General features: G+C 37.1%; 1 protein-coding gene across 1 annotated transcript; it reads right to left on the bottom strand.

The window, feature by feature from the left end:
* Nucleotides 1-2,170: 2,170 nt before the first annotated feature.
* On the bottom strand, nucleotides 2,171-14,087 carry LOC149922523 (uncharacterized). The gene is made up of 5 exons (XM_090163933.1): nucleotides 13,899-14,087; nucleotides 13,720-13,808; nucleotides 6,283-6,334; nucleotides 4,140-4,467; nucleotides 2,171-2,478 (listed from the first exon to the last, which is right to left on the bottom strand). The coding sequence occupies exons 1-5, from the start codon at nucleotides 13,947-13,949 to the stop codon at nucleotides 2,228-2,230; spliced, it is 771 nt and encodes a 256-aa protein (XP_090020059.1). The 5' UTR covers nucleotides 13,950-14,087; the 3' UTR covers nucleotides 2,171-2,227.
* Nucleotides 14,088-15,456: the final 1,369 nt, after the last annotated feature.

Genomic DNA, 15,456 nt, shown 5'->3' on the forward strand with positions numbered 1-15,456 from the left:
GAAAGCTCTAAAACCACCAACGTTTTCCTGACATTTCAAACATTCGATCTGTTATCATTTCAAGCTGTTTTCGGCTAATTATAATTACTGAATTATAAAATTAAAATCGTGGAAAACAAGCTCCATGTTCGCCTGGAGCTTCCTCTCTGGAAAATATACGGTTGTGAAAAGACAACGAGGGGCGAGCGGTGGTGCGTGCCAGCTAGGAGCAACAAACACTCCTAGGGGCCAGTCAGAGATACAGTTGAACAGCTGCAGCGAATGACAAACTTTGGACAAATCGACGGGGTGGCGCAGCAGGCAGATAGTGATATGAAAATAATATCTCCGTGTTTAAATCTTTCGCTCTTATGTTTCCTACGACAGATAGTTTCTTGGCTAAATCAGTCACTTGAAACGATGAGTAAAAAGATAAGGTTTTCATAATTTCAGGTGATAGTCTAATATACCGAAGAAACGCAAAAAAATCGATCACACACACGTAGGGCAACAGATTTTAATGAATAGCCCCAGTATTCATAAAAATGTTGCTCCTAGATGCCAGCCACTTAGTAGTCTAGAATAACACTGAATTCTAGAATATATTATCTAATAACCTTTTCCCCAAAAAGGTTGGGGAACAAAATTCTACTTATATTTTACTTCCTTTAAAACCTGATCCAACTCCAACGCTGGAATTCTCTTTGTTTTAAAATTTGTGTCTTCTTACTGATGAAATAATGCCTCGCTGTTTCAAAGCACAAGCCCGCAATGGACAGAGCCGTTCCGTAAACCCAAAAGCGGAAAATGGGCATCAAGAAGGACATTTGGATTGCTTTCGGATGAATTTGCGAATCCGGATTAATCGTTTGTAAATTTTGAAAATCTTGATACATGGCCACAGATCGTAGCTGATGGCCCTCCACATATCTTGAAACACTGAAAAACATTAAACAAACCTAAAAACTATGAACGCTCTCAGCTTACGTAGACCTTTTTGAAGCGCCGTTTCTTCAGCTATCACAATTTTGGTCCATAATTTGTCCGTTACTCCAAAGATAATATAAACCTCGTACCCTAGATTCAAAATAACTGACTCGCGCATAGTAAATAGCGTTTACCCACTTCCTAGCGAAACTCAGAAAACAATATCTCCGTAGTTACCATGGTAACCAACTATAGATAAGTGCCCATACTTGATGATAACCTCCTCAATCGATAGGGAAGTTTCCTACTTATCTTTTAACAATTTTGCCTGAAAACTCTACAACGGTGTTTTCTTGCACCTTTATTAATTTGACAAGTATGGTTCGATGAGTAGAATACTCACCGATATTGCACTGCCTCTTGGACGACGGGCGGGACATAGGCTGATAAGAACACGTTCATCGACTTGGAAAAATAAGTTTTCTTGCCCATATAAACATTCTTGCAATGTCGGCTTTTGCTCCGGATCGTGGAATAGTATTTAGATCCTAACATGATTGCCGACTTTCGACGGATTACATTAGCCTGAACTTTTGGTTCAAAAATATATTTTTCTTTTGCCTTTTTAAAGAACTCGAAATTTTCCGGATCCTTGGTTTCATTCTGTGAAATTTGATAAATCTAGTTTTGATTCGAATTGAATGTTGTAGTAAATACGGAGACCATTGAAAGTAGGAAAGAAAAGAAAACAATACGAAGCCTTAGATGAGCTAAGACTTGTCGAGTGGGTGGCTCAGTTTAACCACAATCAACGATAAAGGGTTTCAACATAACTTAATATTCTACGGTTCTACCGACCTATACTTAGAACAGAAACTCCAGTTTGATGCAAAAATAATACAATTTTGAACAAACAATCTGAATCACGAACTGTCTTAGTTTGTACAGGAACTAAATCTTGTCTTAATTAGCAAATACCAATCGTACTATTTAGGCAACTAAATTCACAAATTGCATACAGGCAAACTAAATTTAATGCTTTTATTTGTAATAGATTTAGCAAAATTCAACTCTTTAGTAAAAACTATAAATAAAGGATCAACTCAGGAAAAATTCGGCATACAAAAAACACAAAATTGTTTCAATAATTTCAAACGGCTGACGTCGTCGGGTATAACTTCGAGGCTTTAAAAATCAGCCTTTAATAAATCTAAAAGAATCTTGTGAAATTTGTAACGGTCTATCGGTTTCGTACTTAAACAGTAAAAAGGGGTGTCAATAGGATGTCAAGTGAAACATTTTAAATGCTCTATACATATTTTTAAAATTTTCGGTCACTTCCTTTTGGTAGATTAATTACCTTAAATTCCCGCAAAACGTCACTATCCGCGCAGTATTCTTGAATATCAAGTCGGTTGAGGAGGTCTTCGATGCAGTCAACGAATTTTATTTTGGCGGTTGCTAATTCCCCTTTCAGGTTACAGAGGTACCCTTTTTGCAGAACTATAGTTGCACCCAACAGCCACCCAGAGAGATAAATCCTCCATGGTGTGCTGCTGCGACGGTTCAGTGCTGTAATATAAAACCGTGCAAATCACGATTTGGAAATAAGCACACTAATTTCTTGATCTGAAACCAAACAGCGTTTTCCACTGGTGTAACTACACTAAATGAATGTTTTTCGATTGTTACTAATACAGTCATAAGTTGGTGCCTTAGGTATTATCTCTAGTGATTACTATAACAAAGTAACGAAGGCGGGGTGGCAGAGTAGTTAGCACTTTCGCCTCGCAGCAAAAGGAGGGAAATTCGATCCCAGCTTGTGGCACTGGTTGAAAACACCTTTTGCGTTGAGTTTGCAAGCTCTCAGCCCATTGGTTAAAGTGGTTTTTTCCTTAGTTCTTCGGTTTTTTCGTTCCTATAAAAACTTGTAGAGGTTAACGGTAATAGTATGTGTACATTGTGTAGAGAGCTGTAGACTCGCGTGGCATGAAGGGCTTTCCACCAACGTTATATCCATTCTATTCCGGCCATCTGAATTGAAGGCATTAAAAGTCGCTAGTTGACTTGGGCTTTAGGTGGTACCTTGGGTATTAGCATAGCTAATTATTAGTCTAACCATAAGTCAGAAATTCCAACAATTTATAGTTCAAATTATCAAACTATTATACATGCACTCTTTCTGACCACGAAGCCAGAAGCATTTATTAGGAAAAATCAATAACCTCGCGGCCCCTTCAAAACATTTTCCGATCGGGGCCCAAAAACGTGAGCTGTGTCGTTTTTGTCTTTTTTACACCATGGATTTTTATTTGTTTAGCACCGATGGGAGCGTATTGTCCATAACATTCCAAACGATACGGTTTGTAGGGTTGAATTACATATCAATTGCGAGTAAAAGTCTCAAAATTTACTGACATACTTATTTGAAACATAACTACCCTCTTATTTGATAACTCATTAGAATTTGAATAGAACTTGGATGCATCTAATAGGGTTTCTTTGTGGCAACTTGTTATGAACAACAAAGTGGAGGTTCTTTCATTGACAATAGAGATTTTTGCCGGTGTACATTGTTAATAGATCGATACACGTATGTGACGGGAAAAGGCCTTTTATGCAATTAAAGGTTAAAATTTTTAAATACTCCAAGTCTTATTAGATGGCTCCTTCAGCCTGAAAAATAGAACTTTTAAATTATCTAAAAACCGCGAAAATATACGTTTTTTCCGTTCTCCTTTGAAGATTTATTATACTTTTGCATTAAACCTAATTAAACTAATTTTAAAAGATTTTTCTAAGAAATGAGTAATAATTTGTGCACTTTCCTTTGAAACGTTTAATTTGGTGCCATCTATTATAAAATGAAGTATAATAATTATAAAAATCAGCTAGGCTAATACTCAAAGCACCACCTTAGGCCCAAGTCATGGAGTGACTTTTAACGCCATGAATTCAGGTGGCAGGGGTATGCGGCGTAGGAGGGTGGTGGAAAGCCCTTCATGCCACGATAGCCAAGAGTTCCCTACATTTACTATTAATGTTAACCTCAACAGGTTTTTATGGAAATGGATAACCAAAGAACTCGGGAAAACCCCTTTAACAAACCGAACCTCGAAAGGTTTCTCTTTACATATTAGTTTTCCAGTTAGCATTTTGCTAGCATCTATTGACAGATTATTTATTGCCAGTGTAAAACGTCAATTGTTTCGCTATGAAAGGTATACATGTACTTGTGCAGTCATTGGAGAGCAGGTCCGAGTAGAAGAAGAAGAGGCTCTCGGAGACGGAACTGATCCAAGTGGTTTTTGAGGATTCTCGGAAGAGGAAAACCGCGATGGTGGCCATTGAGAAGAAGCACAGCATCAGCAAGTTCCAGTTGCCTCGATCCAGAGCTTCGTAGGGCAGCATCACCAACCGCTCATTTCCATCTTCACCGTCCAAACAACTGAAGAGCCGATAGGTGTCCGAATGAAATGCTTGAGTGACCTGAATCCCGTGACGCGTTATAATTTCCACCATTTCCTTTGGTTTCACTCTCTCGGCTTCAACGTTGATGAACTGTGAAAAACAGAAGTATGTAATATACATGTATATCTACGTGAAAAATATCTAACTAAAAAACGGTACAGGCCAATAACTCAAAATATGTTTTAGTTAGAAATTTGAAATTTTCAAGGCACAGAACGTGAAAGGGTCACTTAACAACGGAAATTTCCATGACCTTGAACCATGTCTTCAAGGTCATTCAAAATTTATTTAGAAAACCATTAGAGATACGAAGTTGGTTTCAACTAGAAACGTGTTCCCCGTCACATTTGAGAACTACCCACCTAATTTGACCAATAATAAGTCGAGGGATATTAGACAAAACCGGTAGGTAATGAAAATAATTTACCAGAGACCAGGTTGAAGGGCTAATAACTCTCGCTAGAGTATCAAAATTTGTTACAGGGGCGTAGGAACGTTCTAGAAGTTGGAGGGGGCAAAGAGAAAAGAAAAGGGGCCTAAAGAATGGTTTTGAATTTTTAATGGAGTGTAGCTTCTCCGAGTGCATAGGTGGCTTTGAATTTGAGCACTTGGAGATTTACGAAATCCTTTGGGTACCGCTATGGGCGCCTCCAGGCTGTTATTTATTGTAATTTATATTTACCGCATAATTTTTTTTCAGCTAGGATAATACCCAAGGCACCACCTTAGGCCTAAGTCATCAAATTATTGACTAGCTTGAAAATGTTTATCTTTATTAAGTAATAAAACGTTTTTTGTATCTACTCGAATAATGCAAATTTTCTTTTATTCGACAATTCGACTCAACTAAAATATTACTCGATTCAATTTTCCGAAGAAAAACTATTTTAGGAATGCAGTGTTCGGGGACAATAGTGACTACCATTTTCGGCAATATCGTCATCTCCGCTTTTTTCTAACAATAACACCGAGACACGCATTCCTCGGGCGCATTCAATTCCTAAATGAACGTATTCAGGTCGTATGTGATATAACAAGTTGACTTTTAACTTCTATATACAGGGGGTTTGAAATTGATTCAAATTATTTCGCGTAACTCTTAATGAACGGTGCTCACAAGCGTACGGTATACGTGGTCCCACAAAAATAAAAATCCAGAACTGTTAAGTTCGGGGATCTAGGAGGCCAACCCACGATTTCATTACTTCCCATCCATCGACTTGGGAATTCGTTGTTGAGGTACTGCACGGCATCACGGTGCTGGTGAGCTGGTGCTCCATCGTGCTGAAACCAAAGACGCCTGAAATCATGCAGAGGAAGATCATCCAATGCGTCCGCTAACTCGTTATGAAGAAATGCCAAGTAATTCTATCCATTAAGAGGCAAAGAGCACGTATTAGGCCTAATAGCTTAATGGGAAGTCGATCTCAAATGTGTAGTCATTCTAGATTCCACTTTCAACAAACATTTAACATGGGGAGGACCGATACACTTATATGAAATATAATTATTAGCTTATGGTTTCAGGTAATAAATAAATTTTATTTTGGTTAAATACTTCCCGGTAAATTTATATTAAAAATAAGTTATAGGGAAAATCATTTGTGTGTATGAATAATAAAAACACACTAGTTTTTTAAAAAAAGAGACCCTTTGAAGAACGTTATAGCAAATATTGTCAATTAAATGTCGCCTACGCACTGTGTTGGTACACATTTGAGAAAGGAGAAGGTTTTTTAACCCGGGGTCACTCCACTAAAAAGTTAATTTTTAGATTCCTTAAGCCTTTCTAGATGATAACAGTAATCTGAAACGTAAAATGTTTAAATTAATTACAAACAGCGAAAAATTTAAATTATTTTAAGGATTTTTCTATTACTTCTTTTAAACATTTGTCGTACTTACATCGTGGATGACGCTCGATGGAAATGCGACCCTATTTTTCACGAAACGTAGTCTGAAAATAAAGTTAAGGAATTTTGTAATTATAATTCGCTTCTTTCAATACGCGTGGAGAGATACAACGTTTAAAGTAATCGATATTATTATATAATTAGTGAAAGCTAACTATTAGGATCGAATTAACCTTAATTTTCTTAAATCATGTTTATTTAGACAGTGAATAAAATGCGTGTACGAACCTATACTGGAGCTAATACTGAAACTAAGACTTGAACGTATAATGCAAAAACCCACCTTTTTCCATAATCACGTGACTGGTTTTTCCAAGTAAACGTTGTGAAACCTACGTGTGCATTGAGTGGGGAAGATCTACTACGTTATTGGACCAAAATTCAACTGAAAGTATCAAATAGGTGTTTCCATAAAATAAAACCATAAAAAAATGAAAGTATAAAAGGTTTTTCTCCGCGTCACGAGCTTCACCTTTTTAGTACTTTATTGGCTCGCGCGTTTCGCACGTGGACTTCAAATTCCCCAAACTTTATCGGCTCGAGCGCGCGCTCTCTATGTTCAATAACTATTGCTAGTGACGTATAAAAACCATTTACACGTGACCTCCCGTATTTTATAGAAACACCTATTGAACTAAACCATATATAGCATTATTCCTGGTCCCTCATAAAGCTAGACCCCAAATTTTCGAGAAAATTAGTACGAGGTTAACTTTATATCTCACGAGTAATTTCATAATGAATCTTTACATCCGTATTTGACTTGAGACTCCATCTCAGTTGCTCAAATTTCCAGTTCCAATTGATAAAGAATGGAAACTTATTAGAATTAAAGGTTCGCCAAAGGACTTACCGACAGTGGCGTAGCTGATGGTCCGCAGGGCCCGCGGTGCGGGGGGTCCTCGAGCTTCAAGGGGGCCTCGAGCTTCAAGGGGGTCCTCGAGCTTCAAGGGGGGCCTCGAGCTTTGGGGGGCCCCACTAACTATAAAAAAAATTAGAAAGGGGGGCCTCATAGAGATTTTTGCGGGGGGGCCTCTGAGTTCTCAGCTACGCCACTGCTTACCGAAGACTGTTAGCGTTTTATATTACAAGGAATTTCAAAATTGAATTGAATTAGATAAAAAAACTGAAAAGTTATTTACGATTATAGCAATTCATTTTCAAATTTAACAATTTTGTTGAAAGATATAGTATAATATCATTCTTAAACACCAAAAAATGTTAAAAGGCTGGTGAGCTCGCCTTTTACTGGCGCGTTCCGGAGTCTGTACCAAATGAAATCCGAAACCGTAAATTCTCCGTAGTCTTTCCTAAATTAAAAGATGCTGTTATTCCTTAACTTGCAAAATTCACCGTTTTTTTGGCGGTAGTTGCCAAATTCCTTCTCTCCTGGATCAATAAATTAGTTAATTAATTAATTTAATTAATGAATTAATTAATTAACTAATTTATTGATGCTATAATTTTTTACATTTATATTTTTAAAATTTTGTATCGTCCCTTTGCCACATAAAACTGAACTGAACTTCGCGTTACATTAGATGAAATAAAATTTTGTGAATTAAGTGTATAAAATATTATTTAGTTTTAAATATTCAAATTATTAAAATAATTTAATATTGCTCTAATAAATTATATATCTTAGCACCTAGATAACAAGCATGTTTTTGCCCGATTGTTTTGTAAAATCTAGGGGTAAATAAGTTTCCTATTTCTATATATCAAGTGTTATAAGTTTTTGTTAAGTCCATATGTTGTTTGAAAGTGTGTATTAGAAATTCTTTAGTATATAAGTGTTTAACAGAAAAAACTTTAAATTCGTTATATAACAATTGATTTGGGTAATAATAAATACGTAATATTTTTCTTTGTAATATTTCTAATGGTGCAATAGTGGTTTCAGCCGATTATTCCATATGATATAATTGATCGAATTAAAGCAAAGTAGGCCTATACCGTTTTCAACCAAGGTAAGTCTAGAAATTAAATTTTAATTTCGAGAAATTTATACATACGTAGTCGAATTTTATTAGTGATATAAATTACATGTTCATTCCACTTTAGATTGCTATCTATTATTAACCCGAAATATTTTATTTTATTTACTCTGCCTAATTTTAAACATTTTGTAACCCAATTTCTACAGTTATTATTTTCGTGAATCTTTAATTCATATGGTAAGTCTATAGTCGTTCTTGAGTCGTTAGTAGTTATCTTGAGATAAACTCAATAAAGGGCTTAAACCACGATCCGTGACGAACTGAAATTATCAGAAGAACTCTGCTTATTGTCAACCACTTTGAAACGTAGTATTTAAAACGCATATAATGTGCCTCTTATTTATCTTTTTGTAGAGCCGTAAGTAACTCGTTTCGCAAAACTATATTTTTCGTTCAGATCCAACTCCTCCAGATGGTCTGAAGACACGTGGACAATTCGGAAGTTAAAATAATACGTTTCGCTGGGCTAACGCTCAGGTTCATCGTGTATGTGTTCCAAATCCACCTCCAGTATGTAACCTAAGGGACCGTCGTTGGAATGCGAGGGTGAATTCTGGTTACAATAGTCCATTCACTTGACGGTCCCCATTGGTCGGCTATCACAAATTACAGTCCCATCAACCTACCCATTCAACGATGCTGCAATTTCAGTGGCCAATTTCCTCATCAACGAGGACAATTTAAACGTCCATCTAGAAATGAACAATGCACATGGTGCGGAAGGTACGGCCACTTTGAAGAATTCTGATGGACAACCAACATCTTAAGAACACCACCGCAGCTATTCTTCACGAAGTTGAGGATGACCATCATTTGGTAAACACCTCAACTGTCCAACATTATCGCTGCTGCCCTCTTTATATCTGCAAGCCGGTATCAATTTATCCTAGTCTTCAAAGTTGGAGGAACCTGCATCAAAGCATTAATTGATACTGGAGCTTCTAGAAACATAATGAACTACACCACTTAATAAGGTCTTAAATGTCAGCAAGTTCTAACACCATCCAGAGTCTACGTTAATCCGTTGGAATCTATAGAACCACTTCCCCTCATTGGCAAATTTCCTTCCGAACTATCTTATCGAAAACAATCGTCCCAAGCGATATTTCACGTAGTACATCCGGAAAAATCTGCTTACAACATCATTGGCGCCTTGAGCCTTCAAAGTCTTAACATACTTCCAAGCCTCACGAATCTCACCACCTCGTGAATAGACACTAAAGAAACTGTAAATCCATAAAGGATCATAATAACCACGCGCGAGCACCAGCTCTTTTACGGGATAGTTTAAATGAATGATTTAAAGGCTCACCTTCATATTGATCAATTTATACCACCGATCGCTGTCCATTATCAACGAACGCCATTTCACCTACGGGAAATGGCGGGAAATTTAAATAGAACGTTTGAAAATCATTGACCGAGCAGTTGCGCCTAAAACTTGGTTGTCCCCGTTGGTCATTGTACCAATAAACCAAATCCCAACACACGAACGCCAAAATCATGAAATAATGAACTGAAAAACGTAATAAACTCGGAAATGAACCCATTAATTCGAGGATGTGTAGACATGCACCTTCCGAACACTGCTATCAAGAGAGAATGACACACTCCAACTAAAATTATATACGCTGTGAATTGCATCGACTTGAATAAAGGCTACCACCAGATTGAATTGGATGAACAGTCACGCGAAATTACAACATTTTCTACTCAATTGGGTCTATTTCGTTAGGCTAGCATTTGGCATAAATTCGGCAGCCAAAATATTTCAAAAATTAATCAAAGACATTATCTGTGGGATTCCCAATACGATCAATAGCGATAACAAAATAATCGGAGGGTGTTGAAGATCACGACGAAAAGTTAGAACAAACTTTAAAAAGAATAGAGATAATGTTTTTCGGCCATATTTTTGGAGCTTATTGTATCAAGCCCAATCCAACAAAAATTGAGGCGTTGCATGATTTACCATCGCCACGTAACGTATCTGAGTTTCCTTGGCCTAAGTCAACTACGGCGCTCGTTTCGTACGGGATTTCGCAACCCTAACTGACCATCTCAAAAAGTATGTCGAGTTTATATGGACACACTGCCACCAGCTGGCACAGGATGGAATAAAAGCTTGACTCAAAGAATGCTCTTCTCTCCAGTTTCACGATCCCGAAAACTGTTACGGTAGATTCTAGTCCTGTAGGGGTTGCTGCTATTCTTACCCAACATGATGGTAATGGTCAAGAGTACGCGATTGCATTTGTCAGCAAAGCTCTATCCGCAACGGAACAACAATATTACCAAATCGAACGTGAAGCGATTGGTATCGTTTTGGGTGTAAGTAGAGTTCTTAAAGTACGGTAATTTAGGAAATCAGTAAATTACGCGGTATTACAGTCAAAACAAAGGGGGGGGGAACCGTTTAAGAAAAACTGTTCTTTATTAAAGCCATTCAACTTCGGTCAAGGGAAAGAACGAGAAGTTGGGTCAAACGAGACAGATATGAAGATTTATTTATTTATATATATAAGAAACAGCTTTTACCGCAGACAACTATCACCGAGGGGTAAGACAGTCTCAGATAATCTGTACACCGAGTTCGTGCATTTAGCACTGTTAAAGGTACATATTTTCAAGAGTTCGCGAGTTCCATTTAGTACATTTAGTACACCGAGTTCGCCGAGTGTCTTATCCCTCGACTATCACATTAACACCACTAATGCCACCCCACAGGGGAAGAAATCAGCAATTCTTTCAGAATCCTTGTCCAAGTCTTCGTCCAAACCTTCGTATACGTGAATTCATTCGGCGTCCGGAACTTTTTCAGCCATAACGCCAGGACCAAAGGATCTTTGATTATTTATTTATTTGTTCAAATTTACTTTAGTAATATAATATAATATAATTTGCGACTTAAGGGGTAATTTAAAATTATCTAGTTCTCGAGTTTTTGTTAATACATTTGTTTGGAAAAATATACGCTTTAAATTTCGCTCGTGGAATAAAATAAAAAGGCATTGAGGATTGATCCTCCGGACTGTTAAGATGTTAATAAAATTCAGTTAACTATCTTAACCATCTTTAATTAATTTAACCAAATAACAGTTAAACTATATCATATAAAAACACCAACATCTCAAGAACCTGAAAGTTATCACAAATTACAGTCGCATAAAGATTTCTAGTCTTAACTAAATTACTTAAAATTATTTAAATAAATAAAAATATCAACAATAGAAAATTACCCAAATTTAATAATAAACTAGGCACCACCTTAGGCCTAAGTCATCAAGCGACTTTTCAGGCCATTAATTCAGGTGGCCAGGTTACAAAACGAAGGCGGGTGGCGGCTAACTCTGCAGGCCACGCGAGCAAACAGCTCAGTACACTAACTATTACCGTTAACCTCCACTAGTTTTTATGGAAGGGGGAAAACCCTTTAAACCAGTGGGGAGATAACTTGCAAACTCTACGCGGAAGGAGATGTTCCAAGTTTTCACCCAGTGCCACAAGTTGGGATCGAACTCGACTCCTCTTGATACGAGGCGAAAGTGCTAACCACTCAGCCACCCCATTTCTGTAATACAGCTGTTGGTTTTCAAGGGGTCGTATATTTCTAGCAAATTGGCCGAATCTCTGATGTATCATTGAAACTCCGCCCCTGCTTCCCTTTTCGGTGAATAGGTAGGTCTAACTTTACTTTCGTCATGCACAAGGCGCTCTCCAAAGCAAAACCGGGACTGATATACGCATGTGCTCATTCTGACTTATAGTCATCCATACACATGGTTCTGAAACTATATTCTCTAAATATAGTGACCTTAGATACTTTCATTTGAATTTTGACCCAATGACATAGTTTATTTTCCCCACTCAATGCTTATGTAGGTTTCACAATGTTTACTTGGAAAATCCACCAGTCACGTGATTATTGAAAAAGAGGTTTTTGCCTTATACGTTCAAGTCTTAGTTTCAGTATTTGCTGCAGTTAGGCTCGTACACGCATTTTATTCACTGTCTAAATAAACGAGATTTACGCGATCTGTAGTTAATTGGATCCTCATGTTGGGAAAAGTGTTTCTTTCAGGCATCGGAGAAAATTTTGAACAATTTAAGATATGGTTTTTATTCAAAAATGGTCATTTTTTGCTTCGATGTAAAATAAAGGTAAATTTTTCGTGTACTGACTAAGTTTTATTTCGGTTAAAGTAACACGCAGCTCTCAGCTCTGTTATTAAAACACCATACGGAAATTATATTTAACATCAATTTGTCAAGTTATATATTGCGGGAGCGCTTTGCTCACCGGCGTGGAGTGCTGGCTACGCTCGCCACTGGAAACCCCTGGAGACTAATTTCTGAAAGAAATACTTTATGGGAAGACGTAAGCATTCGTTACACTAAATCATACGTGTTTACTCTTACAATTGTTAGTTTCAGCTAGGAGCAACAGACACAAGGATAACGCAGCTGGCCTTTGAACACGCTAACGAAGGGTTGTGTACGATTTTCATTGGACGAGCGTCACGAGCCTTTACGCTGAACGTAACGGGCGGGGGGAAGACAATTTCAGAATTTTCCCCTTCCGACGGCAGCGTCTAGCCAATGAAAAATGTACACAAGAAAATCCACGACTTTTGACGGGTTGCGTTCTCCTTGTGTGGGGTGTTGTGTTTGTTGCTCCTAGGTTTCAGCATCCCTTATTGCTTAAGGCTCAGTTCTCTGTCCTATCAAGTACTGATAAGCCTGATCTTATGTCAGTCTCGCTTAGGTAACTAGAAACATATCCAGTATCACGCAGCACTATTTCAACATCCGGCACCACTTGTTCCAGAAAAGGGGATTTTATACTTTAAATCAGGGCCGTGCAGATAAATTTCGGGTACCGGGCCAAATTACGTCATAGCGGGCCCTTCTAACTGAGAATTCCAATAGGGGATGCTGGTGAAGGTCGAGGCGATGGGCCACTATTGTACCATGCCCCTAAAAAGCAGGGTTCCGGGTCGTTTTACGTAAGGCCCCGTGGATTTTTCCACAACTGCCCCCCTATGCACGGCTCTGCTTGAATTAAGGTGGGAATGTACATTTACGGGTTTTTTGGATGCAGTATGGTGGTTTTAAAAAGTATCGTTTCAGCTAGCTTCAAAACATTTTTCAAGCTTATATTAACAATAAATCTTGACTGTTAATTAACCACAAAATGTAAGTAAAGCAGTTAGCCTGTATTTTTGATTAATTTACTTTACTTACGGTATTCCTAAGATAAATTTAATTGAAATAAATGTTAAGCCTTGGCTCTAATTAGATTGACAATTAGAAAAGATGAACTTTTCGTTAATGGCGTTTACAACCCAAGAAAAACTAAATAGACACTTTCCGAGAAACTTATTAGAAATCAATAGCTTTGCTATAATATATTAATTAGGAGATATTACGTCACGTTATTTAAATTCAGGAACGTCCAAACCATTAATGAGAACTCGGGGGTGTTCGTCCTGTATTGACCACGATAATGAAGTCCTTCCTTTAAATAAAAGAACAAAACGTATTAAAATTACAATTTAAAATTAATATTTTTTTAATATATTATAAAAAATTCATATCACAACAATACCTTATAAAATTGATCTAGCCATGAATAACGGTGTTTTATTTCAAATTTCATTTTTCACAGTTGAAGAATTATTTTCTGGTACAGTCAAGAAATATCGGCGAAACACCGAAGACTGTCGTCTTGGATACCAGGCTTCGGAACAAGAATATTAACTGCGCGCCAAACACGTTGTTCGTTCACAAATTCCACATAAATTATTTATTGCATATTTTTTAGCTCGTAGGGAGTTAGAAAGTTGCGTCTCTAGAGGAATAAGGAAAATAAATTAACTTAGATTTTTATCAAACGCCATCAATCATGCGAGGCTTATCTTTAACGTATGATTTCACTCTGTGACATCTGCTACAACCATAAAAACGTATACACTCATTAAATATGAAAACGTTTTCGTTAACTATATACGGTACATTTTCGTTCTAGAAATATTGACCAAATATATTTCAATATATAACAAATAGAATATTTTCACAATCAATGACACGTCGTTATTTCCCATATACAAATGGGTTGTACAGAGATGTAACAGATAAATGAAAATACACGCGTCCATTTTACCGGTTTGTTCTCTTATAGTGGTGACTGGTGGGGTGTGTTCCCAAAAGGTGTCTTCAATAATGATTTTTTAAAGTTTCACTTCCGTTAAAAATGGCAATGCGCATGTGGAGAAGGGCCAGATATTGAAAAGTCAAACTATCGATTGTATACAGTTCAATTTTAAGTAGTGACCGTATGTTACGCTATACCCGGTATTTTAGTCAAATCATAAACTAAATGATTAAGCGGACGTAAAATACCACTTTGTTTTGCTTAAATTGGCACCATCGACCGTGTGTCGAAGCATTTCATTAAAATCACTTACGTCGGCATTACAGACCACCACTATTTTGAATTTGACCAATAGTATCGATAGTGTGATATTTCGGTAGCAGCACGTGAATTTTGTAATTTCTGATTTTTACAGAATACCCTCCCTGGAGGAATTATACCTAAAGCCATTTTATACCCGTGATTATTATAGTGCTTCTAACCGCGATCTGCTATTTTGTATGTTAACACCTATCCATTTTGTCAAATGTGTCAAAATCAGATTAACCTAATTTTTTACCATCTGGTTCGCAGTAATCTGAGTAAAAATATTAACGTTTTCTTTAACAGAATTTATAATATTTTTTATCTGAGATATCACTTGAGAAAGTAAATGTAACATTTACAAATTAAAATATTCGATATTATATGATAAACACGTGTTTAGATAATACTGAACTGTTAAAAATGAGAACCACCACATGGTATTTTTATAATCTGCATTGCAAACAGGCCTGACGCCCTTTTAAAAGCGATAAAGGGAATTTTAAACTGGGTTGACTACTGTTGCCACACAGATAACCACTATTGTCGGTACACGAACTAAAAGCTCCGGCAGGTTTTGGGAAAAGGAAAACCAAATTCCCTGTAATAGAACGGGGAGAGAACTTGCAAATTCAATGCTGGAGTGACCAGTACCACAAGCTGGGATCAAACCATTGCTCCGCTTGATATGAGGCAAGAATGCTAACCA

The sequence above is a fragment of the Leiobunum rupestre genome, chromosome 11 (genome assembly GCF_980474605.1).
Source record: "Leiobunum rupestre chromosome 11, qqLeiRupe1.1.hap1, whole genome shotgun sequence".
In the NCBI taxonomy this organism is placed as follows: Eukaryota; Metazoa; Arthropoda; class Arachnida; order Opiliones; family Sclerosomatidae; genus Leiobunum; species Leiobunum rupestre.